General features: G+C 41.5%; 1 protein-coding gene and 1 long non-coding RNA gene across 2 annotated transcripts in view; one reads left to right on the top strand and one right to left on the bottom strand.

The window, feature by feature from the left end:
• Window positions 1-8,724: 8,724 nt before the first annotated feature.
• Window positions 8,725-14,097, bottom strand: ZAR1L (zygote arrest 1 like; the record flags this gene model as incomplete). Its single annotated transcript, XM_081126939.1, has 4 exons — window positions 8,725-8,868; window positions 11,208-11,282; window positions 12,446-12,538; window positions 13,324-14,097. 4 exons carry the CDS (start codon window positions 14,095-14,097, stop codon window positions 8,725-8,727), a joined length of 1,086 nt encoding a protein of 361 aa, XP_080983065.1.
• Window positions 14,098-16,444: 2,347 nt separating this feature from the next.
• LOC308553233 overlaps window positions 16,445-27,695 on the top strand; it is a 60,763-nt gene continuing 49,512 nt past the window's right edge. The window contains exon 1 of the long non-coding RNA XR_013998214.1: window positions 16,445-16,749. This is a non-coding gene — a long non-coding RNA (uncharacterized lncRNA). The remainder of the gene's footprint in view (window positions 16,750-27,695) is intronic.

Genomic DNA, 27,695 nt, shown 5'->3' with positions numbered 1-27,695 from the left:
CTAAAAGGTTCTGCCCAAAAAAATAATCCATCAACCAAAAATAGCAACCATCCAAATGGGGGGAGATATTTGCAAACTGTAGCTCCAATAAGGGGCTAATATCCAAAATGTATAAAGAACTCATACAAATCGACAAGAAAAAAAAACTATCTAAAAAAATGGGCAGAGGACCTGAATAGACTCTTTTCCAAGGAAGACCTACACAATGCCAACAGATATGTGAAAAGACGCTCAACATCACTTGTTATAAGGGAAATGCAAACCAAAACCACATTGAGATACCACCTCACATCCATTAGAACGGCTATTATCAATACAATAAGGAATAACAAGTGTTGGAAAGCATATGGAGGAAAGTGAACCCACAGACACTGCTAGTAAAAGATGTGAATTGGAGCAGCCTCTAAGGAAAACAATATGGAGGTGCCTCAAAAAGTTGACAATAAAACTATTCTATGATCCAGCAATCCCTCTCCTGGGAATCTACCTGAAAAATTTTAAAACCCTATTAGTAAAGATATATGTATCTCTATGTTCATTTCAGCATTGTTGAAAATAGCCAAGACATGGAAACAACCTCAGTGTCCTTCAATGGATGACTGGACAAAGAACATGTGGCACATACATACAATGGAATACTACTCACCTCTCACACAAAAAAATTGAAACACTGTCGTTTGCAACATGGATAGATCTTGACAGTATTAAAACAAGTGAAATAAGTCAGATGGAAAAGAACAAGAACCATATGATTTCATTCACACATGGCATATAAAACAAAAAGCAACAAACGAACAAACAAAATATACAAAGAAACAGAAAGGCAAACTCAGAAAGAACATTATGATAGTGACTAGAGAGGAAGGGGTGGAAAAAGAGGGTGAAGGGGTTTTAAATACATCGTGAGGAAAGGAAACTAGATTTCAAGAGGTGAGCACATAATATAGTATAGATATCATATTATAAAGATGTGTACATAAAATTCATATACTGTAATTAACATAATAAATTTTATAAGATTATATGTATATATAGGTATACATGTGTGTGAATATATACATGTATATAGATGTATGTAGATGTGAACATGTATGTAGATGTGAACAAAACGTACTCCATCTCTGTTGTGGATTTCATTTCATTTTTAAGTTCTATGCTGTGACCTTTCACCAATCTCACTGTAGAAGGATAGCAAAAATTTCTAGTTCATGATTATTTTGTTCCTTAAAAATGTAGCCATAGGAGGGGAAAACAAGATGGCGGTGTATGTAATAGCTGTACCCGCCGCCTCCCACAACCATGTCAAAATTACAACTAAAATACAGAACCACCATCACTCAGGACCTCCTGAAATCTGGCTGAACAGAAGCCCTACAACCAGGGTACTGAAGAAGCATTGAGACCCGTAGGAGGGGAGGAGAAGCGGGCAGATTGGGGCTGAATCGTGGAGACGTGGTCGCGGGCCCACACCTGGTGCTGCAGTTTAAGCCTGGGAGGGACATCTCAGCGGTGGAGGTTTCCCAAGGAGTGAGGTGTCCCAGCCCCACAGCAGGCCCTCGGCCCAGGGCTCCAGGTCCGGGAAGAGAAATCCCCACAACTTTGGGCTGTGAAAACCAGCAGGGACTGTCTCTGAGGGTCGAGGACGGTGCAGGAGCCCCAGGCAGCTCCTCTTAAAGGGCCTGCGCACAGACTCACTCAGACATGCTCCCTCTGAGCCCCAGGAAGCAGTTTGAAAGGAACCTGGGACACTTAGGGAGGAACTAACCTGCCTGAAATTGGGGTGAGAGGTAGAGGGGCAGCTTTCTCCCAGACAGAAGAGCTGGCAGAGGCCATTGTTCCTTTGGCGAGCCCTCCCACCACAGAGCCGGCAGGCAGGCAGGCGCTGTCTCTGAATCTCCAGCACCTGACTCACACCTTTGGCCCTGTCACAGTGATTCCCCGAGGCACCACCCCTTCCTACCTGCAAGCTCATCCAAGCCATTTCCAGTGGGTTTTCTGTGCAAGTGGCCTCTCCAGCCTTATGCTTAGGACTTTCCTAAAATCTCTCAAACAAGCAGCAGCGGGCCCCATACGTCCTGATAAGTGGCCCCAGGCCTGGCACTAGTGGTAGCTTGCATTGGTTCATAGCTTGGCCTTTCCTGGACACCTACAAGCCCAGCACAAGTAGCAGCCAACTACAGTTTGCTGTGTAGCTCATGCTGGGTGGCCCTGGACAAGGCACTGGCAGAGGCTGACTTTGCACCTCCTGGGAGGCCCCAGAGACAGTGCACCTGGTGGTCAGACTCGACCATGCTGGATTACAACCCTACCACATCCACAAGGGACACACTCAAGGGCACACTCGGTGAACACCAAAGCTCCACTGAGGTAAATCCAGATCCATAGAGGTGTCTCCAGCACAGAAGCCCTTTGACTGTAGTTGCAGCTGGTTCTCACAGCTAATTGGCCTGGGGATCAATTCCTCCCAGTGACGCCAAAAGCAACCAAGGCTCAACTACAACAGGAAAGTGCACACAGCCCACACAGGGGAGCACCTAGAACGCCCAGCTCAGGTGATTGGGGAGGCTGAGCCACTGGACCCTACAGGACACCTACTATACAAAGCCACCTTACAAATCTCAGGAGACATAGTAGCTCTACCTAGTACATAAAAAAAACACCTGGAAGCAGCCAAAATGTGGAGGCAAAGAAACAGGTCACAAAGGAAAGAACAGAAGAAATCTCCAGAAGACTAATTAAATGAAATAGAACCAAGCAAGCTAACAGATACAGAGTTTATAATTTTGTTTATAAGGATGCTCAACCATATTAGTAAGAGTATTATGAAAACAACTGAGAAAATCGATGACATGATAAAGTACCAATTTGAAATGAAGGCTACAAGAACTGAAATGAAGAATAATTTACAGGGAATCAACAGTAGAGGACGCTGATAATCACATCGGCAATTCGGAACGTGAGGAAACAAAAAACACCCAACCAGAAGAGCAAAAAGAAAAAAGAATCCAGAAATATGAAGATAGTATAATGAGCCTCTGGGACAACTTCAAGAGGCCCCACATTTGTATTATTGGTATGCCAGAAGGAGAAGAAAGAGAGCAAGAAATTGAAAACCTATTTGAAAAAATAATGACAGAAAACATCCCCGACCTGGGGAAAGAAATAGACTTACAAGTCCAGAAAACACAGAGGGTCCCAAACAAGAGAAACCCAAAGAGGCCCACAGCAGGACACATCATAATTAAACTACCAAAGGTTAAAGACAAAGAGAGAATCTTAAAAACAGCAAGAGAAAAGCAATTAGTTACCTACAAGGGAGCACCCATACAACTGTCAGCTGATGTCTCAACAGAAACTTTGCAGGCCAGAAGGAAGTGGCAAGAAATATTCAAAATGATGAAAAACATGGAACTACAACCAAAATTGCTTTACCCAGCAAAGCTATCATTTAGAACTGAAGGTCAGATAAATAGCTTCACAGATAAGAAAAAGCTAAAGGAGTTCATCACCACCAGACCAGCACTACAGAAAATGTTGAAGGGTCTTCTTTAAGAAGAAGCTAATGAACAAAAGAATCTGATGAACTAAATAGATCTAGAGACATTGACACTAATAACAGATGATCATATTTCAGAGTAAAAAGGGAAGGGGGGGCAGGTGGAGGGTGGGAGGAGATTAACCAAAGAAGTTGTATGTATATATGCATAACCCATGGACACAGTCAATAATGGGGTGAAGGCCTGGGGAGGGGGTGGAAGTGGGGTGGAAGGGGTCAATTGGGAGAAAAAAATGGGACACCTGTAATACTTTCAACAATAAAGATAAATTTTAAAAAACTAAATGAAATGAAATAAAAATAAAAGAGGACTACGTGCTTTCAAATAAATAAATAAATGTAGCCATAAATATTTTTGTTAGTAACAGCCGGAATGGCATAACAACCAAGATGACTATCAAACTCATAATAGTACTGATTATAAACAATCACTTGTCACAAGAGCACAGGGAGGTATGACCCCTGGCACTATGGCATTTTTTGTCCCTTTGTTCTGTCAGTCATTAGTACCTGAGTTATATGATTTTTAAAAGTACTTTTAAAGGGGTCTGTTAACAGAGAATAACCTGCAGAGAATTGCTGGGTAGTCTGTTCCACTCCAACCAAATCTTCCTGTAAGTAAATTACCCTGTAATAAATAAATTCTGTTATATTCTATGAAGTTGGCTGCTTCATCTTTCAGTCTGAAGGTACGTTCTTATTATGGTGGTCATTTGCCCCACCATCAGACATACACACACACACACATATGTATTTCACAAAAAATGTTTTAAAAGAAACAATGGAGATACAATCAGAAAACAAAAGATAAAATGGCCATAGTCAGACCTCATGTGTTAATAATTAACCTAAGTGTAAATGAACTGAATCCACCAATCAAAAGAATAGGAGAGCAGAATGGATTTTAAAAACAAGATACAACTACTTTGCCTGCAGGAGAATCATGTCAGCTCCAAAGACAAACATAGGCTCAAAGTGAAGCGGAAGAACATGATACTCCCAGCTAATGGCATCCAGCATGTGCCATATGAAAGAGATTTCAAGATTTTAAAAAATGTAACAAGAGACAAAGATTAACATTTTATAATGATAAATGGGAAAATTCCTCAAGAAGACATAACACATCAGTATATTTACATCCAACCTAGGAGTACCAAAATACATAAAGCAATGACTAACAGACCCAAAGGAGAAAAATGGAGAAAAGTAAAATTACAGGTGGGAACCTAAATACCCTGCTCACAGCAAAGGATAGATCGCTGAGACAGAAAGTCTACAAGCAAATATTGGCCTTACATGACACATTGGAGCAAATGGAGTTAACTCACATTTATAGAACTTCCCATTCCAAAATGAGAGAATATACATTCTTCTCAAGTGCACATGGGACATTCTGAAGGAGAGACCATATTTGGGGGCACAAAACTTGTCTCAGTAAATTTAAGAACACTGACATCATACCAAGCATGTTTTCCAATCACAACAATATGAAACTAGAAATTCACTATAACAAAAAAGAGAAAAAACAACAAATATCTGGAGATTAAATAGCACGCTACTGAACAGCCACTGGGTCAAAGAAGAAATGAAAGAACATGCATAGACACAAATGAAAATGAAAATATGACATACTAAAATTTGGGGGATGCAGCAAAATCAGTACTAAGAGGGAAGTATATAGTGTTACAGGCCTACCTCAAGAAATAAGAAAAACCCCAAATAAACAATCTAACATTACACCTTACAGATATAGAAAAAAAAAAAAAAGAACAAACAAAGCTCATAGTCAATAGAAGGTAGGAAATAAGAATCAGAGTGGAAAAAATGACCTAAGTGTCCTTCAGTGGATGACTGGATAAAGATGTGGTACATGTACATGATGGAATACTACTCAGCCATAAGAAAGGATGAAATACTGCCATTTGCAACAATATAGCTAGATCTTGAGAGTATCGTGCTGAGTGAAATAAGTCAGATGGAAAAGGACATGGCATGTAAAACAAAAAGCAACAAAGGAACAAACAAAAGACAAATACATAGCTAAGACAACAGAATGGTTGTTACCAGAGGGGAAGGGAGGGTGGGAGGAGGACATAGAGGGTAAAGGGGGTCAAAATACGGTGATAGAAGGAAAGTATACTTTGTGGGGTAAACACCCAATAGAGTATACAGATGTCATATTATAAAGTTGTACACCTGAAATTTATGTAATGTTATTAGTCAATGTTACCCTAATAAATTTAAAGAGAAAAAGAAAAAAATATTTAACCCAAATTTCATGGATTATAATCACTCCCTGGCTAATATTCACAATTATCTTTCTCCTGTCTTATTCAGTTAAAGCTGAGATCTCTCCTGTCCACACCTGCACAACTGCTTGAGTGAGACACTACAGGAAAACAGCTGCAACCAAGCACATCTCAAACAGCACCAAGTCTCAAAAGGAGCTCTCAATGCTATCAGACAATGACAATTACAATTACAAATATAATTACGCCTCCCTGATCATTTCACATTCCCAATGCCTAAAATGATTATTTCACACTTTGCTCTCCCTCCTCAGCCTCCCACCCTTTTCCTTTCCTACCTGCCTCAGCTGATGACTTTGCTTCATAATTCCATGAGTAAATAAAACAAAATAGATGGTCTCCTCTTCACCCTCAAATTTATAAGCCTGTCTTTATCTAACTACCCATATTCTAGGTGCTCCATCCTTTTAAAATAGAGGGAATATCACTGCTCCCATTTAGACCTAATCACTCTACTTTTCTCTGAATCCATCTCTTTTCAAGGGCTTCATTCTTGAGTGTCCTCTCCCTGCTGTACCATCAGCTTCTCTCTACTGAATTATTTCCATGAATATACAAACTCACTCAGTACCTCTCAGTATCACCAATTTGGTTTTTAACAGTAAAACTAGAGGGTATTCTCTCTATTCACTGTCTTGACTCTATTAACTCTGGTTTCCATCCCCACCGTTTCACTGAAGCTTATTTTTTCAAGTCATCTTTCTGTCATCAAACCAAAGGACATGGCTATCTTCAGCCTTCTCACTTACCACGGGATTTGATTCAGTCAACCACTCCCTCCTCAAAATACTATTTATCTTTGCTTTCATGACACCATCCTCTTCCTATTCTTCTTGAACACCTCTTATCTAACCCCTAACCTCTTGCTACTCAGAGTGTGATATGGGACCACTGGCACAAGAGCATCTGGAAGCTTGTCAGATATACAGACTCAGACCTCAGACCTAATGGATCCGAATCTCCTGTGAACAAGGCCACCAGATAACTCCCAGGACATTAAAGTTACAGAATCATTGCTCTGAATGTTGGTGCCCCAGAGTCCTGTGCTCTACTCTCCTTCTAGGTGATCCCATTCAGGTCAACAGCTTTAAATACTATATTTTATCTCCAAATCTCTCTCTCTCTAGCACTGATTTCCCTCTTAAATTCCAGATTCATAACTCAATAGCCTACAGGACATCTCCATTTGAATGTCTCAGATATTTCAAACTTAATATGTTGAAAACAGAAGCCCTTGCCTATGTCATTACATAGCCCCACCAAAATAAGACAGCTAAGTTTACTGAGCCCTCAAAGTATTACAGGTTCTATCCTAAGTGCTTACCATGTATCAGCTCCTTTGGTCCTCACCCGACCACCAAGAGGTAGGTACCATTATTGTCCTGTTTTTATAGAAGAGTAACTGAGGCAGAGAAAGTTGCCCATAATCATGTATCTCTTAAGTACTACAGCCAGGATTTGAAAAAAGGTCAACTGACCCAAGAACATGCTCCTGTGATTCCTCTTAATTCCATCTGTCCTTAACTCAAATCCGAACTGTAAAATCACCATTTATTTCTTCATCATCCACTTCCAATTCTGCATGTTACATCATTTTCCTCTTGTGTTTATTAACCCTCTAACTGGTCTCCCTCCTTCCACTCTGCCTGGTCTTCCTTCATGGCAGTGAGTTTTATTTTTTCAGTCTTCACTCGAGAATATGATTTTATTAATTTTTATAGAGAGGAAGGGAGAGAGAGAAAAAAAAAACTCAATGTGAGAAACACTGATCTGTTACCTTCTGTACACACCCCAACCGAGGGTTAGACCCACAACCTAAGTATGTGCCCTGAGCAGGAATCAAACCTGCAACCTTTTGGTGTACAGGATGACATTCCAAACAACTGACCCACCCAGCCAGGGCAGCAGTGAGTTTTCTAAAGTAAGAATTAATGTCACTGCCTCGTTGAAACCCCTTCATGGACTGCCATATGCTGGACTATGGCGAAAGGAACCCTTTGTGACCCGAGTCCTGTCTTTTCCCTCTCATACCCCACATTAGCCTTAGGGGCTCCTATTCCTGGGACATGCGAACCAAGTACACTGTCCCATCCCCTCAGGGCCTTTGCTCTTGCTGTTTCCATGGATCAAAACCATATTCTTTTCTCCCAGCTCCCTCATCCTGAAGGTCTCCACTGTCATATTGCCTCTTCCCAACCACACTATCTAAAGGGTCACTGTCATAGTACCATGTCTCCTCTATAGCACTTACCATGTCTGAATCTGAGAGAAAACAGAAACATAGTAGTGAAGGCCCTGGGGCAAATTCCTCATCCATCTGGGTTCATGTCCTGGCTCTATCCTATGACATTTCTTCGGCTGCCTCTCCTCATCTGTTAAGAAGGGGTATAGTAATCCCTATTTCCTATGGCTGCTGTGATGAGTTACAACAATGCCTGGCACTTACTACATGCTGTTGGAAGCGTTTGCTATCCTTATTATATGTACTTGAGGGTAAGGACCTTGCCCCTAGATCATCTCTATATTCTGTGCTTAGAACACCCAGCTTATAATAGTTTGTTAAATGAATACTGTTCCTCTTCATTGTTCCCTTCATAAAAGTAACAAAGTGCCAGTACGTACCATTTCCCAATGACTTTTTGTGTTTTTACCCTGGGTTCACCATTTAATGTGCCTTCATGGTCTATTTTACATGCATTTATTTCATTCTATTCATATTGTACAATTGTTATACAAACTAGAAAAAGTACAAAAGCCTAATTCATTTTCCAAAACCTAGTCAGAGCTAAGGTACAAAAAAGGAACAGTACAGTAAGTGACAAGAAGGGTTGGGATGACCTATACAAATCATACTGCCTGTCACATGATGTATTTAATGCTGTAAATATTGCCACAGGAGAATCTCTTGTCTTTGCAGCGTCCACATAGTTCCTGTCGATGAGGCCTCCTTAGATCAATGTTTCTTTTCTTTAGAGGACACGAACAACGGGACTTTAAACAAGTCTTTAGAAAACAAGGAGCAGTTTAGACATAATCAAATTAGCATTTCAAACGTAATCCTCAAACCAAAATACTTCTCCCCACCACCCCCTCCATAGTATCTTCATCTTCCTTTGAATCCTAGGAGAAGTCTAAGACCAAGTTTTATAAAAGCACTCACATCCCGTTAAATGCCATGCATTTGTCAAGATGAATGAACAAAGGTGATGTTTAAAAGAATATCATCATGAATCTCAGAGGGAAGGCAGGGGGGGTGGGTGCGTGGGTGGAGAGAGATTAACCTAAGAACTTGTACGTATATATGCATAACCCATGGACACAGACAATAGTGTGGGGAAGGCCTGGGGGAAGGGAGAGGGTGCGGGAGGAGGGGATCAATGGGGGGAAAAGGGGACATTTGTAATACTTTCAACAATAAAGATAATTTTTTTAAAAAAAAGGAATACCACTGAGTCAATCAAGATCTCATGTAAAAGAAAAGTTTTACAAGTTTGAGTTTTGTAGAGTGTCTTCACTCTGTAGATGTTTACATTTATAGCCTGGTGGAAGTGAGGGGCAGTGGGTGAGTATTAAGTGATTTGATTATCTAGATTGAAACATTTACAAACACCAGCACAGTGATTTTCAACCAATGGTATTTTTACCCACCAGCAAACATTTGGCAATGTCTGAAGATATTTTTCATTGTCACAACTAGGAGGGAGGGTGTTATAGAGGAAGTTAAATTTTCTTTTCTTTCTGCACATGCCTGATCTTTACTAGATTTTAAAGCGTTTTTATCCATGATCCCATTCCGTCTTCTGATAAATAAAATTACACCGATGGAAGCTGGTATACTGCCCTGGTCCACCCTCCCAATTGATAATCACTGCTCTATTTTAGGCATATGTCCATAGCCAAGCAGAGTAAGTCAAGCTTTACCTTTTATATTGTGAAAATAGGCATATTCATATTCCAAACAAGAGTCTTAAATATGATTTATCAAATGTTGTACTACATTTACATGTTCCAGTCTCCTATTGATAAGTATGTGTCCTTATTTAAAAAATTCTATTAGCTAATATTCCCATGGTGCTTACTATATACACTGTACTCTCACTTTATATAGATTAATTCTCACGATACCCTTGTAAGGAAGAAAAGGCTCAATAAAAAAATATATATATTAGGGTTTCCTCTAAAGGTAGGCTTCTGTTTCTGGCAATAATGGATTAGTACTTTTGACCAGGCCTCCTGCTTAGGACAACTGGAAAAGCTGAGCTAAAAAGTAATTAATAATTCTTTTTAAATAACTATTTATAGGCACCAGAGAATTATCCAAACATTAGAGAAGGAAAGCCAGAAAGAGAGGTGAGCCTGACATTTGGGACTATTTTCTCTCTAACAGTATCTGTCAATTCTGGAAGAGGGGAAAGACAATAGAAATCTGAAAATGGGTTTAACAGAGGGATGATCTAAATATGCCAAAATGGAAGAACCCTAGTTAACAATTCAAGTTTTGTACTGAAACCCTGAAAGGCTACACTCTAATAAAAAGATGAACCAAAACTTAACCAGCCTCAGATGCCAAAGCCCAGCTTCAATACAGTTCAACCCCAATTGGAAAGTAGTGACCTGAAATTGTTAGTGTCCCCATCTGCCTGCCAGAAGCAAACAAATCTTCTATGGAAGAAGATACTGCCCTAGGCCTCATTACTGTAATTTTTCATATACAATATCTAACATTCAATCAAAAATAACCAGGTACATGAGGAAACAGAATAGCACACTTGAAAACCAAGGAAAATCAAGATAGCAACAGAACCATAGGGGATAGAATTACCTGATACAGATTTTAAGATAATTATGCTTAAAATGTTTAAAGAAGTGAAATTGGTATTTCCAGCAGAAAACTATAAGTCTTTAAAAAAAAAAAAAGATAAAAATTCTAGCACTGAAAAATACAATTTAACAAATCAATAACAATAGCAGATAATGCATCTAAAGCACTTAGCAACAAAGTTTGGCACATAGTAAAAGCTTAATAAAGGTTACCCACTAAATTATTACATCCAAACTATACACAGGGTGTTTGAGAAAACAAAATACAACCCCATACATAAACACACCACATAAGGCAACTTTAGACTAAATCTCCCATTACCCTCACCCCTAGGGAAAAAAAACAAAAAAAACAGAATTTATGCTTTTTTCCTTAAAATGTTATAAAAATTCAAATGCACAGAAAATTTAACACTCCTCCACAAATATCCAATTCTATAAAATCCAAACATTATGCCACAAAATCTTCATGTTAAGAAAGGAGACATTATAGACTCAAAGGAAGTGTTCTATATGCTTACCTGACACTGGATTGCTTCTACCCGATAAGGGTTAAAACTCTTGTAGCATTTGCAACAGAGTTGTTTGAAATAAACCTAAAGAGAAATGTCTTTTTTTAAATCCAAGTTTAGATGTACCCTAGGCTCCCAGTTTTTAATATAACTAACCCATTCCCTTCCCTTATATCACCAATACAAGTGATTTCTAGACTTTGTGCATTTCCTGTGCACACTTCCTCCCTACCTTACTTGGTGAACTATTTATCCTTTAAAATCATGCTCAGACATCACAATGCCTTCCCCCAGATAAGGTTACTCATCCCCTCCTGTGTTATATCTGTACCGTGTCTATGCCATAGATGCCTCGTTGTCACCAAAGCACATTCTGTGTCTGTGTCACTGCTATCAGTATAAATGTCTTGAGGATAAGTTCTATGAATTGTTCTTTGTATCCTAGTGTCTTGGAGTGTTTGAATTAAATCCACTGTTTTTCTTCTGGCAAGAAAAGGAAAGTACTTTTAGTTTAAAAATCTATTTGCCTTCAGGTATAGTAAATGACTACTGTGAAAAGTCCTGTTTCCATTCAGGCCTTAGCTCACCTCCTCCCTCTACAGTTAGGGACTCCAACACAAATGCTCATAGAAGTTGATGAAATAAACCAGGTGTAGACTGTTACAAAATGAAGGGAAAGGAGAGAGAAGCTGCTTGGCCCCAACCTACTGTTCTCATACTGAAACCAAAATCTATGCTGTGATTGTTCAGGAAAATCTGAAAATATGGACTGTGAAATCTTCCCCAATCCGAATATGTTGACAACTAATTCAAAGGGAGGAACGTCCTTAGCCTAAATAAGTCTCTCACAGGCTAACCTTTACAGTAAATTCCTTCTCTTATTGCCCCACCTTGTGGACAGATTGGAAACTCCCTATTGCTAATGCCCAAACCTGTTCAAAATACACACTGAAAAATGATTACACAAAATCCTAATGTACACAAGAACAAGTTCATCTAAATAATCTGAAATTTTGTCCAACAGAACTACCAAACCCAACAGAACAAACACCAGAACATGGGTCTGCAGCCTTGGGAGGTCATGTGGACTGTCCAGTTCAGTTCAATTCATTTTCTGAGCACCTGGCATGGAGGATGCCAAGATGAATGAGACAGCATTGTCACGCTCCATTAGGAAACACATTCTTCCTCCACTTAACATCTGTGCCTGCCCCACCCTCCTCCATGTCCCATACACTTTTACTCACCTTACTAGTTCCAGAAATGCACCACACATAAGCACTCTCCCATCTGGTCTTACAATCTTTACAGTGAAAATAGGCATATTTTCGTTCCAAAAACTGCAAATAAAAGGGGAAGTGCCTTTTATTACCCTGGAGAGAAGGGGAAGCCAGATCCTTCTTTGCTTGTGGTTTTGTATAAGAAATACAAAAAGCCTCCTTAACCTCACTCGCAGCTGTTCTCAAGGTTACTACATTAAATTATTGTCTCATCTCCGAAAGATTATCTGGGATTCTTCTCCCTGCTGCCTCTCATTTTCTCAATCCATTTTCCACAATGCCACTAGTACAGTCTCCCCAGAATGAAATTCTGATCACATATTTCACAGACTTGAAGCTCTTCTTCACCTCCTCATCCCCAATTAATAATGATTGCCAGTCTTTCTGTTTGCACATGTTTAAAGCTGACACTCTATTTCACCAAAAAGTTACAAAACACAGAGGCCATATAAAATACACGTTTTCATGCCCAGCTGGGTGGTTCAGTTGGTTGGAGTGTCATCCGTGCACCAAAGTGTTGTGGGTTTGATTCCTGGTCAGGGCACATACCTAGGTCGTGGGTTCGAGCCCCAGTCAGGGCACTATAGGAGGCAATCAATTGATGTTTCTCCCATCAATGTTCCTCTCTCCCCCCCCACCCCCTTACTGTCTCTCTAAATCAATAAGCATATCCTCAATAAGGATTTTTTAAAAAATTTTTAATACATGTTTTCAGAACTTCTTCTGTTTCATCAAATAAAGGGAGGAAGCCAGGGAAGATTTTGCTCTTATTGCCCCAGAAATTAAAAAGAGGAAAAAAAGGAAGGGGCTACCAGAGGCCTGAGAAGGGAGAAGACAAAGTTCACCTGGAAGCTGGGTTTCCTGAGTGGATGGGCATCCCCTTGGGCCTGCTTGCTCTGCCTTTCCCCAGGACTCAAAGCATCTTCCTCCAGCAACTTGTCCTGCTGCCAGAATTCCTCCTGTTTGTCCTCTTGTGACCTTGGCAGTGGTGGTGACTTCTGCTGCTGCTGGCTGGCCTCCACAGGACCTGAAAGCGCCTTCCTCTCTTCATCCTTCCCATCCTTCTGCAGCTGGATCCAGCCCCTGGGGCCCTTCACTGGTGAATAGAGGTCCCAGACTGGGAGGGGTGCCTTGAGGTCCCTGCAGCCCCAAGAAGAGCAGCTGCGCAGGGTAAGAAGGCCCAGTGAACACTGCACAGACCTGTCCACACATAGGCTCACCTGCACGCCCACCTCCTTGGTGTTGGCGTTGCACAGCCGCAGGCCTAGGCTGGGGTTCATCTGGGAGAGAATGGCCTTAAGCTGTGCCCTCTTGTAAGGATCAGTGCAGTAGGCCCAGGCATTCGTGGGCACCACCAGCCCCGTCCTGGCCAGGAAAGTGGGGGCACCAGTGTTTTGCCTCCAGTCAGGCTGTTGGTGGTCAAAGAGTCCAGGCTGGCCCAAAGGCAGTGTGTTCCCATAGTGTGGTCCCTGGTAAAAGCCCTGGGGAATTCCGACAAAGTGCTCCATACTCTGTCCAGGCTTAGCGCAATATCCTGGTAACAGTTTGTTTGTGTCCTTGTTCTGCCTTCCACCTTCATCTGCGCCTTCTTTCTCCTGGTCAAGTTGGTTCAGGTTCATCCTAGCTTCTCCATTTATTTCAGATTCTGATGGAGCTGTTATTACCTAATTGAAGGGGGTGATGGGAGGAGAGCTACCTCCCTATAGAAGCCTAATTGCCACCTGATTTGAATTGTTCTTCCCTATCTCTTCAATTCACTGCTCCTGAATCTCTTTTCAAAGCTGTTTTCATTACTTATTCACACACATGCTATAATTAGCCATCATTTATTTATTCCCATAGTAATGTACCATTTAGATATCATTTTATTTATTTATTTATTTTAAATATATCTCTATTGATTTCAGAGAGAAGAAAGGAGAGGGAGAGAGAGAAATAGAAACATCAATGATGAGAGAGTCATTAATCAAGCCCGCAACCCGGGCATGTGCCCTGACCAGGAATCGAACCTCGATTGCCTGGATCCTAGGTTGACGCTCAACCGCTGAGTCACGCCCGGCCGGGCAGATATCACTTTTAAAGTATATAAGAAAACGAATATAAGAAGTAAATTATTTGAGCAGCCTTATACTAGAAGAGTGTAAGGGGGAAAGTACATTATTATGGCAGGGTTAATGAAAGTAAAGACCAGAGAAGCCAGGAGCAAAGTTATGGAGGGCAAGGGTTATATATAGTGAGATGAGATGTATTTCAGAGGGTTGTATGACATGTCAAAGGTTCTTAGTACACTCCTAGTGAGGACCACCCACACACCCCCAAAAGGTGAGGGGAAGCAAATTGTTCTGATTTAGTGGGTGAATGCAGATTTAATAGCAGGATAGTTAAGTATCTGAGGTCAAACCTACTTGAATTGAAACCTGGGCCTTGTTAGCAGGCAAGTTATTTAACGGATTCAGTTTCCTCACATAATTATTTTATAGGTTTATTATAAGATTAAATGTGAAGCACAAACCAGACTCACAAGTTCAGTAAGCGGCAGCTATTGTTAGATAAGGATCCCAGGCCTGTGTACCTTTGCTGCACAGACCTAGGTGATCATAAGCTTTGGTATCTCTGTATTCGTCAGGCTCCCTGCTACAGCTGAGGGTTATGGTCAAACTGAAATGACACCTAGGGAACCAAGCAGAGCCCACCCTTTTTCTAACGCAAAGTTGCTTCTGTTTACTGCTCGAGTCTTCCAGGAGCAGGAGGGCCCACGGGCAGCTCCCACCTCCAGAACCCAGTGGAAGACTTTCCAGGCCATAAACAAACCCGAATTAAGCCTTGTGTGGGGCATGTCAGACCCTGTGCGTGATGAGGACAGAGTCCTGCCTTCCCAGGGCAGTCTGGAGGGGACGACAGGCGCACACAGGGTGCTCGGTACCCTAAGAATGTAAAGGGCACTAGGGCCGCCTGCAGGGCAGAGCAGTTGACACCGCAGGAAGGGTTACGGTGGACTCCCCGCTTCTCAGGCAGGGAGACAGGCTCAAAGGTCTTGAACCTGCTACCTAAGAGCATCACAGGACGAGAACTGAAGTCCACTGGCTCCACATGTCAGCCCGTCCACTCCACAAGGAGCAGCGGCCAGAAAAGGGTCATCCTCCACCGAGGGCCACGCTGCGTTTCCAAGGTTGGCGACTTCGGGCGGGAACAGAGGCCTGTCAGAGACAACAGGCCGTGTGAGACCCCGAACATGAGAAGCCGAAGGGGCGAGAATCGCGGAGTGTACCCAGGGCGGCCGTCTGAAGGCTCCGCAGGAAGCCGCCCCCTCACACTGCCCCGCGGCGCCCGCTACGCAGTCCCACCCAGCGCCGGGGCTCTCCAGTCGAGCCCGGGGGCGCGGCCAGGCTGACTTCCGGGCGGCGCGCACGCTGCGTGCGGCGTCATGACGTCAGCGCGAGACGTGTGGGAGCGTGACTTTGGCGCGAGCATACGAAAGCCCGGCGGAGGAGCCGCTGAGACTAGTGAGTCAGGCAGGAGGGTCGCCGCCTCAAGAACCTGCGGGGTCAGAAGAGCCGTGTCTGTGGAGGCGGTTAGTGCTGCGGGGGGAAGCGAGCCGGGCCACCGATGGTGCTGCCAGCCCCGCGCGGATGGGGACGATGGACCGGCCCTCCCGGCCGGAGGCTCCGTTCCCCTCCTGGGTCTCTTGGGCCGCGCCACCCGGTCGGGGTGGGCTCCTAGCTGCAGCAGGTGCCTCAGTCTGAAACCTGCTTGCACACGATAAAGTTACTTTTCTGGAATGTTGTGTCGTGGACAAGGTTTCCCGCTTCCGACACTGAGTCCGCCCCACTTCACCCCAGCTGGTGCCTGTGGGATGGAGACGTCCTGATTGGAATTGGCGTTTACCTCAAATGGGAGCCTTCGCAACACGTGACTAGTCCACGTAACTAAATGTCAGAATGCCGTTCTTGAGTCGCACTTGCCACATTCCCAATGCTTGACGTGGTTGGTGGCTACTGTGTTGGGCAGCACGAATGCATAGTGCTCCCACCTGCGCAGTGAGTTCCACTGTATTCCCAGAAGATGGGACCGAGATCAATCATCAGTGTCACTTTAGGCAACTGTACCCTGGTCTGATTCTACCAGTCACTTAAGGACCACACCCCGGGAAGTGTGTTCTGTGCTCTTTTGCGGACCCATTTTCCAAGCGTCGGAGTAATATTGTAGAGAAAAATGCCTACTGAATGCAAAGAGAGACCAACTTTTTTTGAAATTTTTGAGACGCCAAGCAGGTACTGACAGATTTTATATAAATTGACCAATTACATTAAGCACGTGTTTTCAGAAAATACGTAAATATGATGCTTGTTGGAAAGAGTCCAGTACTTCACGTTTTTGTATACACTATAAACTTCTTTGTGCAGTCATAAATCCAGTTAAGAGCTTGAACATTTGCAGTTACCAAATGGTAAGAAACTATAGAACCCATGGTGAATAAAGAGGAGACTGGTACCTTGATTGGCAGGAGGAAGAATTGTTTTCATTTATTTTTAATTTTTTTTTATTTTTAAATTTTATTTTTGTTTAAAATATTACAGATGCCCCTTTTTCTCCCCAATGACCTGTTCCGCCCCATCCCATCCCCCTCCCCCAGCCCTCTCCCCACCATTGTCTGTGTCCTTGGGTTGTGCATATATGCATATCAATTATTTGGTTACTCTCTCCCCCTTCACCACCCGCCCTCCTAAATTCCTCTAACATTCGTTAGTCAGATCTATGCTTCCATGTCATTGAATCTATTCTGTTCATCAGTTTAAGTTCTTTAGATTCCACATATAAGCGAGATCATGTAATGTTTGTATCTATCTGCCTGGCTTATTTCACTTAGCATAATTTTCTCCAGGTCCATCCATACTGTCCCAAATGGTATGAGATTCTTCTTCTTTACAGCTGTGTAGTATTCCATGGTGTATATGTGACACAGCTTTTTTTATCGACTTATCTACTGATGAGCACTTGGGCAGTTTCCAGATCTTAGCTATTGTAAATTGCGTTCCTATGAACGTAGGGCTGCATATATTCTTTCTGATTAGTGTTTCAGGATTCTTAGGATACATTCCTAGGAATCGAATCACTGGGTCAAAAAGCAGCTCCATTTTTAATTTTTTAAGGAACCTCCATACTGTTTTGCATAGTGGTTGCACTAGTCTGCATTCCCACCAGCAGTGTACTAGGGTTCCCCTTTCTCCACATCCTCACTACCACATGTCGTTCGTTGATTTGTTGATGGTAGTGATTCCTACAGGTGTGAAGTGATACCTCACCGTGGCTTTTTGTTTTTTGTTGTTGTTTTTTTTAAATATATCGTTATTGATTTCAGGGAGAGGGAGAGAGAGAGAGATAGAAATATCAGTGATGAGAGAGTCATTGATCGGCTGCCTCCTGCACGCCCCCGACTGGGGATCGAGCCCACAACCCAGGCATGTGCCCTGACCGGGAATCAAACCCTGATGGCCTAGATCCTAGGTCCACGCTCAACCTCTGAGCCACTACCAACCGGGCCCTCACTGTGGTTTTAATTTGCATCTCTCTGATGATTAGTGATGTTGAACATTTTCCCATGTGTCTCTTGGCCATCTGTATGTCCTCTTTGGAGAAGTGTCTATTAAGGTCCTTTGCCCATTTCTTAATTGGGTTGTCTTCCTCTTGCTGAATAGAATGAGTTCTTTGTACTCTTTGGAAATTAGCCCCTTATCAGATACATCCTTGGCAAACATGTTTTCCCAGACCGTGCGGTTCCTTTCTATTTTGAGTCTGTTTTCTTTTGCTGGGCAGAAACTTTTAAGTTTGATGTAGTCCCATACGTTTATATTTTCTTTTGTTTTTCTTGCCCTAGGAGATGTACCAGTGAAAATTCCACTACATGGGATGTCTGTGACGTTACTGCCTATGTTTTCTTCCAGTATTTTTATGGTTTCGTGACTTATATTTAAGTCTTTTATCCATTTTGAGTTTATTTTTGTGTACAGTGAAAGTTGATGGTGTACTTTCATTTTTTTGCATGTCTCTCTCTAGTTTTCCCCACACCACTTATTGAAGAGACTGTCTTTACTCCATTGGATACTTTTCCCTCCTTTGTCAAATATTAACTGACCATAATGGTGAGGGTCTATTTCTGGGGTCTCTGTTCTGTTCCATTGATCTATATCTCTGTTGTTGTACCAATACCAGGCCGTTTTGATTACAGTGGCTTGATAGTAAAGTGTGATGTCCGGCAAAGTGATCCCTCCCACTCTGTTCTTTTTTCTCAAGATGGCTTCAGCTATGCAGGGTGTTTTTTGGTTCCATATAAATTTTCGAAATGTTTGTTTTAGATCTGTGAAATATGCTGTTGGTATTTTAATAGGAATTGCATTGAATTTATAAATTCTGTTGGGTACTAAGGACATTTTAATGATAGTAATTCTTCCAATCCATGAGCATGGTATATTCTTCCACTTGTTTATATCTTCCTCTCTTTCTTTTTTCAGTGTCACGTAGTTTTCCGAGTACAGGTCTTTTACATCCTTGGTTAAGTTTATACCTAGCTATCTTATTTTTTTAGTTGCAGTGGTAAACGGTATTGTTTTTTTAGTTTCTCTCTCTGAAAGTTCATTGTTGGTATATGAGAATGCCAGTGATTTCCGGAGGTTGATTTTCTATCCAGCTACCTTGCCAAATATGTTTATCAAATCTAGTAGTACTTTGATGGAGTCTTTAGGGTTTGCTATGTACAATATCATGTCATCTGCAAATAATGACACTTTTACTCCCTCCTTTCCAATTTGGATACATTTTATGTTTTCTTCCTGTCTGATGGCTGTGGCAAGGACTTCCAATACTAGGTTGAATAAGAGTGGTGAAAGTGGACATCTCTGTCTTGTTCCTGTTTTTAAGGGAAATTGTTTTAGTTTTTGAACATTAAGTATGATGTTGACTGTAGGTTTGTCATATATGGCCATTTCCACTTTGCTGAGAGTTTTTATCACAAATGGGTGCTGGATTTTGTCGAATACTTTTTCTGCATCTATTGACATGATCATATCATTTTTGTCGTTCATTTTGTTAATGTGATGTATCACATTTATTGATTTGCGAATGTTATACCAGCCTTCCATCCCCGAAATAAATCCCACTTGGTCGTGATGTATGATCTTTTTAATGTATTGCTGCATCCGGTTTGCTAGTATTTTAGTGAGGATTCTAGCATCTATGCTCATCAGGGATATTGGCCTGTGATTCTCTTTCTTTGTAGTGTCTTTATCTGGTTTTGGGATTAGGATGATACTGGCCTCATAAAAAGAGTTGGGGAGTTTTCCCTCCTTTTGAATTTTCTGGAATAGTTTGAATAGAATAGGTGTTAATTCTTCTTTGAATGTTTGGTAAAACTCACCTGTAAATCCATCTGGTCCAGGACTTTTGTTTGCTGGGAGTTTTTTTTATTACTGCTTCAGTTTCATTAGTTGTTTTCAGCCTATTCAGGTTTTCTGCCTCTTCTTGATTCAGCTTTGGAAGATTGTATGCTTCTAGGAATTTGTCCATTTCCCCCATGTTGTCCAGTTTGTTGGCATATAGTTGCTCATAGTATTTTCTTACAATCCTTTGTATTTCTGTTGGGTCAGTTGTTACATCACCTCTTTCATTTCTGATTTTATTTATTTGGGTCCTCTCTCTTTGTTACTTGATGAGTCTGGCTAATGGTGCATCAATCTTATTTATCTTTTCCAAGAACCAGCTCTTGGTTTCATTGATTTTTGTATTGTTTTTTCAGTCTCTCTGTCATTCTTTTCTGCTCTGATCTTTATTATTTCCTTCCTTCTTCTTTGGGGCTTTTCTTGCTGTTCTCGTTCTAGTTCTTTTAGTTGTTGTGTTAGATGGTTCATTAGATCTTTTTCTTGTTTCTTGAGATAGGCCTGTAATGCCATGAATTTTCCTCTCAGGACTGCTTTTGCCGTGTCCATAGATTTGGGGTTGTTTTCTGTTCATTTTCGTTACTTTCCATAAAGTGTTTGATTCCTTCCTTGATCTCACTGGTAGCCCATTCATAGTTTAATAACATGCTATTTAGCCTCTATGTGTTTGAATATTTTTGAGGTTTTTTTATATTGGTTGATTTCTAGTTTCATGGCATTGTGATCCGAGAAGGTGCTTGATATGATTTCAATCTTCTTATATTTGTAGAGACTTGCTTTGTGCCCTAACATGTGGTCTATTTTTGAGACTGTTCCATGTGCACTTGAGAAGAATGTGTATTCTGCTGCTTTGGGGTGAAATATTCTGTAAATGTCAATTAAATCCATTAGGTCTAGTGAGTCATTTAAGGTCTGCGTTTCCCTGTTGATTTTTCGTCTTGATGGTCTGTCCAGTGCTGACAGTGGGGTGTTAAAGTCCCCTACTATGATTGTGTTGCTGTCAATTTCCCCCTTAAAGTCCTCCAAGAAATTTTTTGTATATTTAGGTGCTCCTATATTGGGTGCATACATGTTTATAAGGGTTATTTCCTCCTGTTGCATTGATCCCTTTAGTAATATATAGTGAACATCTTTGTCTCTTGTTATGGCCTTTATTTTGAAGTCTATTTTGTCAGAAATAAGAATCGCTACTCCAGCTTTCTTTTCCTTTCCATTTGCATGTAATGTTTTACTCCATCCCTTCACTTTTAGCCTGTGTGAGTCATTTCCTCTCAGGTGGGTCTCTTGTATACAGTATATATTTGGGTACTGTTTTCTTATCCGTTCAGCTACTCTATGTCTCTTGATTGGACCATTTATTCCGTTTACATTTAAGGTTACTATTGATATCAACTTATTTAATGCCATTTTTCCCCTTTATGCTGATGTACCTTTCTCTCACTATTCTTTCTTTTTCTTAAAGCAGTCCTTTTAGCATTTCTTGCAATGCTGGTTTAGTGGTACTGAACTCCTTTAGCCTTTTTTTGTCTGGGAAGCTTTTTATTTCACCTTCAAATTTAAATGATATCCTTGCTAGATAAAGCAATCTTGGTTGCGTGTGCTTGCTTTTCATTACTTGCAGAACTTCATGCCACTCCCTTCTGGCCTGAAGAGTCTCTGTTGAGAAATCCGCTGTCAGCCTTATGGAGGTTCCCTTGTAGGTCACTGTCTCTCTCTTGCAGCCCTTAATATTTTCTCTTTGTCCTTGACATTTGCCGTTTTAATTATGATGTGTCTTGGAGTGGGTCTCTTTGGGTCCCTCTTGTTTGGAACCCTCTGTGCTTCCTGAACTTGTGTGGCTTTCTCCTTAGCCAGCTGAGGGAAGTTTTCTATCATTATTTCCTCCACCAAGTTCTCTATTCCATGCTCTCTTTTCTCTCCCTCTGGCTTTTCGATAATGCGAATGTTGTTTCGCCTCATGTTGTCCCAAAGCTCCCTTAGACTATCCTCATGCTTTTTAAGTGTTTTTTCTTTTTGCTGCTCTGTGTGTGTTTTTTCTACCTTTTCTTCTAAGTCACTATTCTGTCCTCTGCTTCATTGAGCCTTCTTTTAATTCCTTCCAGTGCATTTTTGATATCAGATACAGCATTCTTTACTTCTGTCTGATTTTTTTATGTTATGTATCCCTTTTTTCACGTTTTCCCTAAACTCCTCAATCTTATCCTGTATTGCCTTGTTTTTCTCTTTAAGTTCTTTGAACATCTTCATCATCAGTACTCTGAACTCTGTTTCTGATAACTTGCTTAACTCCATCTCATCAAAGACTTCTTCTGGCGATGTTTCTCTTTCTTTAATTTGGGGGTTGTTTCTTTGTCTCCCCATTTTGGTAGGTCTTAGTGTTTATATCTGCATATTAGATATGTTTGCTGTCTCTCAGTCTTGTGGGATGGAATTTTGTCTTGTGGGTTCAATACAGCCCAGAGGTGTGTTTTCCTTATACTTCTGAGCTCTGTGCTCTAGGCATGTACCTCTTCTGGGTGTCCCTTTTGTGGTTTTTTTATGTTCTCCTGTTTGGTTGGGTCTAGATTGTCGTTGATCAGTTCTTGGCAGGACCCTCCTCTCAGGTTGGCTAACTGTGTCTCAGCCCCAACCTCGTCCTGTAAGCTGTTGTATGGGTGCTGGCAAGGCAGGGAAATACCCAACTAAAGTTCCAGGAAAGAAAGGGTATGTTACAAAATATCTTCACAGTCACAATGAAAAAACCCCACGTGAAAATAGAACTGGGAGAGTGAAGGGAGAACACACACACACAAAAAAAAAAAGCTTAAAAAAGAGAAAGAGAAAGAAAAGTAGTGCTTAGAGAGAGCGATGTATATTGTTGTTAACAGTGGTGAAACTTTAGAAAATAACAATAAACTAAACTGTAAAAAATAGAGAAGCTACTGGGAGATAACAGAAGCACAGAAAAGATTCAGAAAGACGAGCTAGCAATAAATTAAGGGAGAGACCAGGCATAGGATAATAGTTGAAAATGAGAAAACAAAAATACAATAAAGAGAATAAGAGATACTGATAACTGAACAAAAAGACAGGAAGACAGATGGGAGGATAACAAGAGAACAAAAGAAAAGTAGAAAAGAAAAAGGAAAAATAGTTATGCCAATGGATCGAGCAGAGAGAGAGATATAGCCCAGGCAGGGAGGGAGTCTGGTAAGAGATTTGGTGGAAACTATAAAGGAAAGCAGTAAACTTGGTTATAATGATAAAGTCCCAGTTGTTAAGCAGGGATATCAAGAAGGTCTTTATAGTAGAAGCAAGGATAAAAAAAAAAGCGCAAATAAACAAAACAAAAATAAAAAGCTAAGCAAGAAAAAATTCTTTTATAAAAAAGAGAAAAATGTTTTTTAAAAAAAAAATTTTTTAATTATAAAATTTAGAAAAGAAAAAATAAATGTTCTCCCCTTTCTTTTCTTCCTAAGGAAAAAAGATAAAAGACACACAAATAAAAACAACAACCAAAAAAAACAAAGGAAAAACAAAAAACAAGAAAGAAAGACAGTCAATCAGGGGAGTCTCTTCTGGGCACCTTATGTTGTCTGAGGGTCACTGTTTTGTATGCTGATCTCAGTTCTCCTGGGAGGTACTTGTGTATCACCCAGTGTGAGGAACTGTCTAGGTTTGGCTCTGGTGTCCTTAGGTAGATGGTTGATCTGAGGCTCTCCATGGACCACCTCCTCTTGTCAGCTATTTTTCAACCTTGTAGTTGCCTGGTCTTACTCCAGAGTCTTCTGTAGAGTCTTTAGGGTGCAGGATGGCTAGTGTAGCCCAGGGTATCACTGCCTTACTTAGAGGTTTTGCTTTCAGGCACTCACTGTGCAGGAGTTAGTCTCTACTCCACAGCCAGCTCCTCAGTCCCTACCCTGTCCTCTGATTCTAGTTCCCCATGCTCTGGCCTGCTGCAGTTTCAGATTGATTTCAGTCTGTGTCCTTTTCTGTATGGGCCGTTTCAGCAGCCTAGGTTCAGTGGGTTTGATTAAAGAACATTCCAGTGAGCTCTTTGCCTGCCCAGCCCCCAGCAGGGGTTTTCAGCGTTTCCTCCAGCTCCCAAACAATAGTCCCTGAGAGTCTTATTCTTGTAATGTTCCCCTTGTGAGCTGCTCTCTCTTCCTCCTCAGGCCTGTGCCCTGCGGGTGTGTCTTGGGCTTCAGTGAGCTGGACCCACCCCTTTCCTGTTGGGGGCAGTGCTCCTGGCTGCAGGAGAGGCAGGCGGGCTCCACCCCTCCCTGCTCAGATCTGGTTGGCTGATCGCACCAGGCCCGCCCCTCAGATCATCTGCTGTGCAGATGCCAATCCCAGCCTCTGCTGGTCTGTCCACACAGTGCAGGCCAGGAAGGTGGGAGCCATTTCCACGATCAAACTCACAAACGCACAAAGCAACACACAGGCAGAGTCAGCCCTCCAAGGTCCCGCTGTCTGCAGGCCAAGGCACCCAGTGGGAGGGGACCGAAAGTCGCTCCCCGCACTGCTGTTCTCAGCAAAGCTGGGGCAGCTTCACACTCCACCACAGTGGCCCTCAGGTCTGGTCTGGTCACGGATCCCAGACTCTGCACCAGGAGTTAAGGGTGGGGAGGGCTCCTCCCCTCCCCCACGCCACACAGATTCAGTGCTTTCTGGGGCTCAACAATGCCTTACAGGGAAGCAGAGGGTCCCCATGTGCCACCGCTCAACGCAGTCCTCTGGTCCCTTACCACTCAGGTGCCACACACTTTGGGACAGCCTTTCCTATGGTTGGCATCCTGAGCACTAGACACCGGTCGCAGCCGCCACTAGAAGCTTTGTTTTGCTAGGAAGGCGCCATCCGCCATTAGAGGCTTTGTTTCCTAGGAAGGCGAGGTCTCCTCTTCACAGACTCACCGCTTCCCTGGGTCCCTCTGCCCTCTCATCACTCTGGGTGTGAGATCCCTGCTTTTGGATGCTGGTCCGCACTCCCAAGGGGAGGGAGCTTTGCAGCCTCCAAGCCTCCGGGCTTGGAGCCCAGCACAGGCTTCAGGGGAGACTCCCCCTTCCTACACCTTCCTTCTCTTACCGGACTTTGTTATGTTTCCTCAGTGCTCTCCGCTCGCACTCCATCCACTCAGATATGTTTCTCTGGTTTTTCCAAGCTGGCTACGTAGTATTTTAGGAGTAAATTGAGTCTCTGGCTGGGAGCAGGGGTGCTCTGCTGCTTCTCACAGGGCCACCATCTTCCCTCTCCAAGTATTGTTTTTAAAATGCAGAACTTCCAGCAAATGAGAGTCATTGGCGATGTTACTTTCTAGCAGAATTCCATTTTTTTTATCTCCTTACACTTAAAAGTTATCGAGAGCCTCAAAGAGCTTTACTTTATGTAAGTAGCCATAAAAAACTTTTAGAAACATTTAATGATTCACTTTAAAGTAAAAACCCAGTACATTAACATGAATAACATTTTTATGTAAAATAACTATATTTTAAAGAAAAAGAGTCGCATTGTTTTAAGTTTTGCCATTCTCTTTAATATTTGTCTTAAAAAGAAGATGGTTGGGTTCTCATACCTGTTTCTGTATCCAGGCTGTTGCAATAGTTGCTTTGGTAGGAGTCTAAGAAAATCCAGCTTCACACAGCAATATAGTTGAAGAAAACAAGAGTGTTTTAATAGTCTTCAGTTAACTGGGTATTTTTCTTCCATACTACACCAAAACCTAAGTGGTAGTTTCTTAAAAGTCACAATGTGGAATCTGAAACCTTTGTAATGAAATGTTCATACTTTTGTTACATTAAATTCTTTGTCTTTCTTTCACTTTGAATAAGTCTTTTACTCATATTGTAGCATCATGCATTGATTATTTGGAAACTGCCTGTATTCTGAATTGCACAGATATTCCATATATTCACACATTGTATTAATCATATAATCAAATTATCATATTTGTTAGTTCACTGATCACATCAGAAAAGTCTTTTAAGATTGAGAGGATGTCAAACTGACAGAGGCTGGTAAAGTTTAACAAAATTTGAATTCTCATTTGAGAGCTCACATTGTTTCTTTGGCTGTTGTTTTCCCTTGGTAACAGGCTCACTTCATTCATTTTCGAAAAAATGTCTCTTAAATCATCCAACTCAGGATGACTTAGTTTATCAGTCATTGTTTCTAATAAAAATAGATTTCTATAGAAAAAAATTACTAATTCAGCTCACAACTCATCACATGAATGACTTTTATAGACAACTATTGTAAAATATGCAGAAATGCTTTATGCATAGTTTCCATTTTGTCACAGAGAATATTAAAAATGTGTTCTTTAATATTAATGGGTTTTAATAAAACTAATTTTTACCTTTTTTTTTTAAGGACATTTAAATTATGCTGACCTTTTTGGTTTTTGTTTGGTTGGTTTTTTACAAGTGCATAGTGATGAAGAATACAAGAATACAGTGACTACTAGTATAGTTTGTTGCCACTACCTTGACTCACACAGAGTTGTCGTCAGTTTCACTGACCAGTGGTGCAATGTCAGCATTGTGAAAAAGACAAACTGTGCCTTAATATTATTATGAAAATAGTTTTGACTTTATGAGCCTCTTGAGGTACAGTTCCTTAATTGGTCCACAGACCACACTTTTAGAACTGCTACTTTAAGAGTAGGTAGATCAGACTAGAACTTTTGTCATTTCTCTTTAACAGAGAATCTTTTTATTCTCTTTTATTTGTGAGTCTACATGTTCCTTATACCTATAGATTTATCCCATCCACTTATGTAGTCTGTGTAAACATCTGAATTGTGTCTGTGGAATGCATTTTTATTATGGATTTTTTTTCCTGAATCATGAATATAAGCTAAAGAAAACTTTAGAAGAGCTAATATATTTGAGAGCTATCTCCTTGTAACTTTTGTAAACTTGTTATACCTTTTGTAAACTTGTTATACCTGGTTAAAACCAAGGTGAGATTTTTATGTTTCTTACAAATATAGAACCAATAAGTGTTAATGGGTTTGAAGAACTTTCTTCAGAAGCTCCACCATTTAATTCTAAAACTGCAGAAGAATCTGAATGTAAAACCAGCAGTTATGAGCCAAACCTATTTAAAGCATCACAAAGGAAACCTTATCATCAATTGACTTCAACTCCAGTAATATTTAAAGGGCAAGGTCTAACTCTATCAATCTCCTTTTAAATAATTAGATGACAGATTTAGGTAAGAAGATATAGACTAGAGGAAAATATGAAGTAGGAATTCAGACAAACCTGTATTAAGAATCCCTGCTCTGTCATTAACTGGGTTATGTTGGTCAGATCAACCTCTCTGACTTCACTTTCCCCTCCTAAAAAGTGGAGATGATGAAAATAATATCTGATAAGTTTTGATTAAATAAAATAATGTGGGAAGATGGCGGCACTGTGAGAAGCAGGAGAGGCCCCCGCTCCCAGCCATGGACTCGATTTACTCCTAAAATCCTACATAACCAGCTTGAAAAAAACAGAGAAACATACCTGAGTGGACAGAGTACGAGTGGGGAGCACTGAAGAAGCACCATGGAGTCCGGTAGGAGAGGGGGGGTATAGGAAGGGGGAGTCCCCCCTGAGGCCTGTGCTGGGCTGCGAGCCCGAAGGCTTGAAGGCTGCAAAGCTCCCGCCCCTCGGGAGTGTGGACGGTATCCAAAAGCAGAGATCCCACACCCGGAGCCACTAGAGGGGAAGGAGCACCCTGCGCACAGGGCAGGGAAACCCTGGGGAGCGGTGATTCCCGGAGGGGACGGTGCCTTCCTAGGAAAAAAAGCCTCTAATGG

Source organism: Miniopterus schreibersii (genome assembly GCF_964146895.1).
Source record: "Miniopterus schreibersii genome assembly, chromosome: 2".
In the NCBI taxonomy this organism is placed as follows: domain Eukaryota; kingdom Metazoa; phylum Chordata; class Mammalia; order Chiroptera; family Miniopteridae; genus Miniopterus; species Miniopterus schreibersii.
The sequence above is the reverse complement of the archived record's forward strand: the minus strand, read 5'-3'. Positions and strand labels throughout refer to the sequence as shown.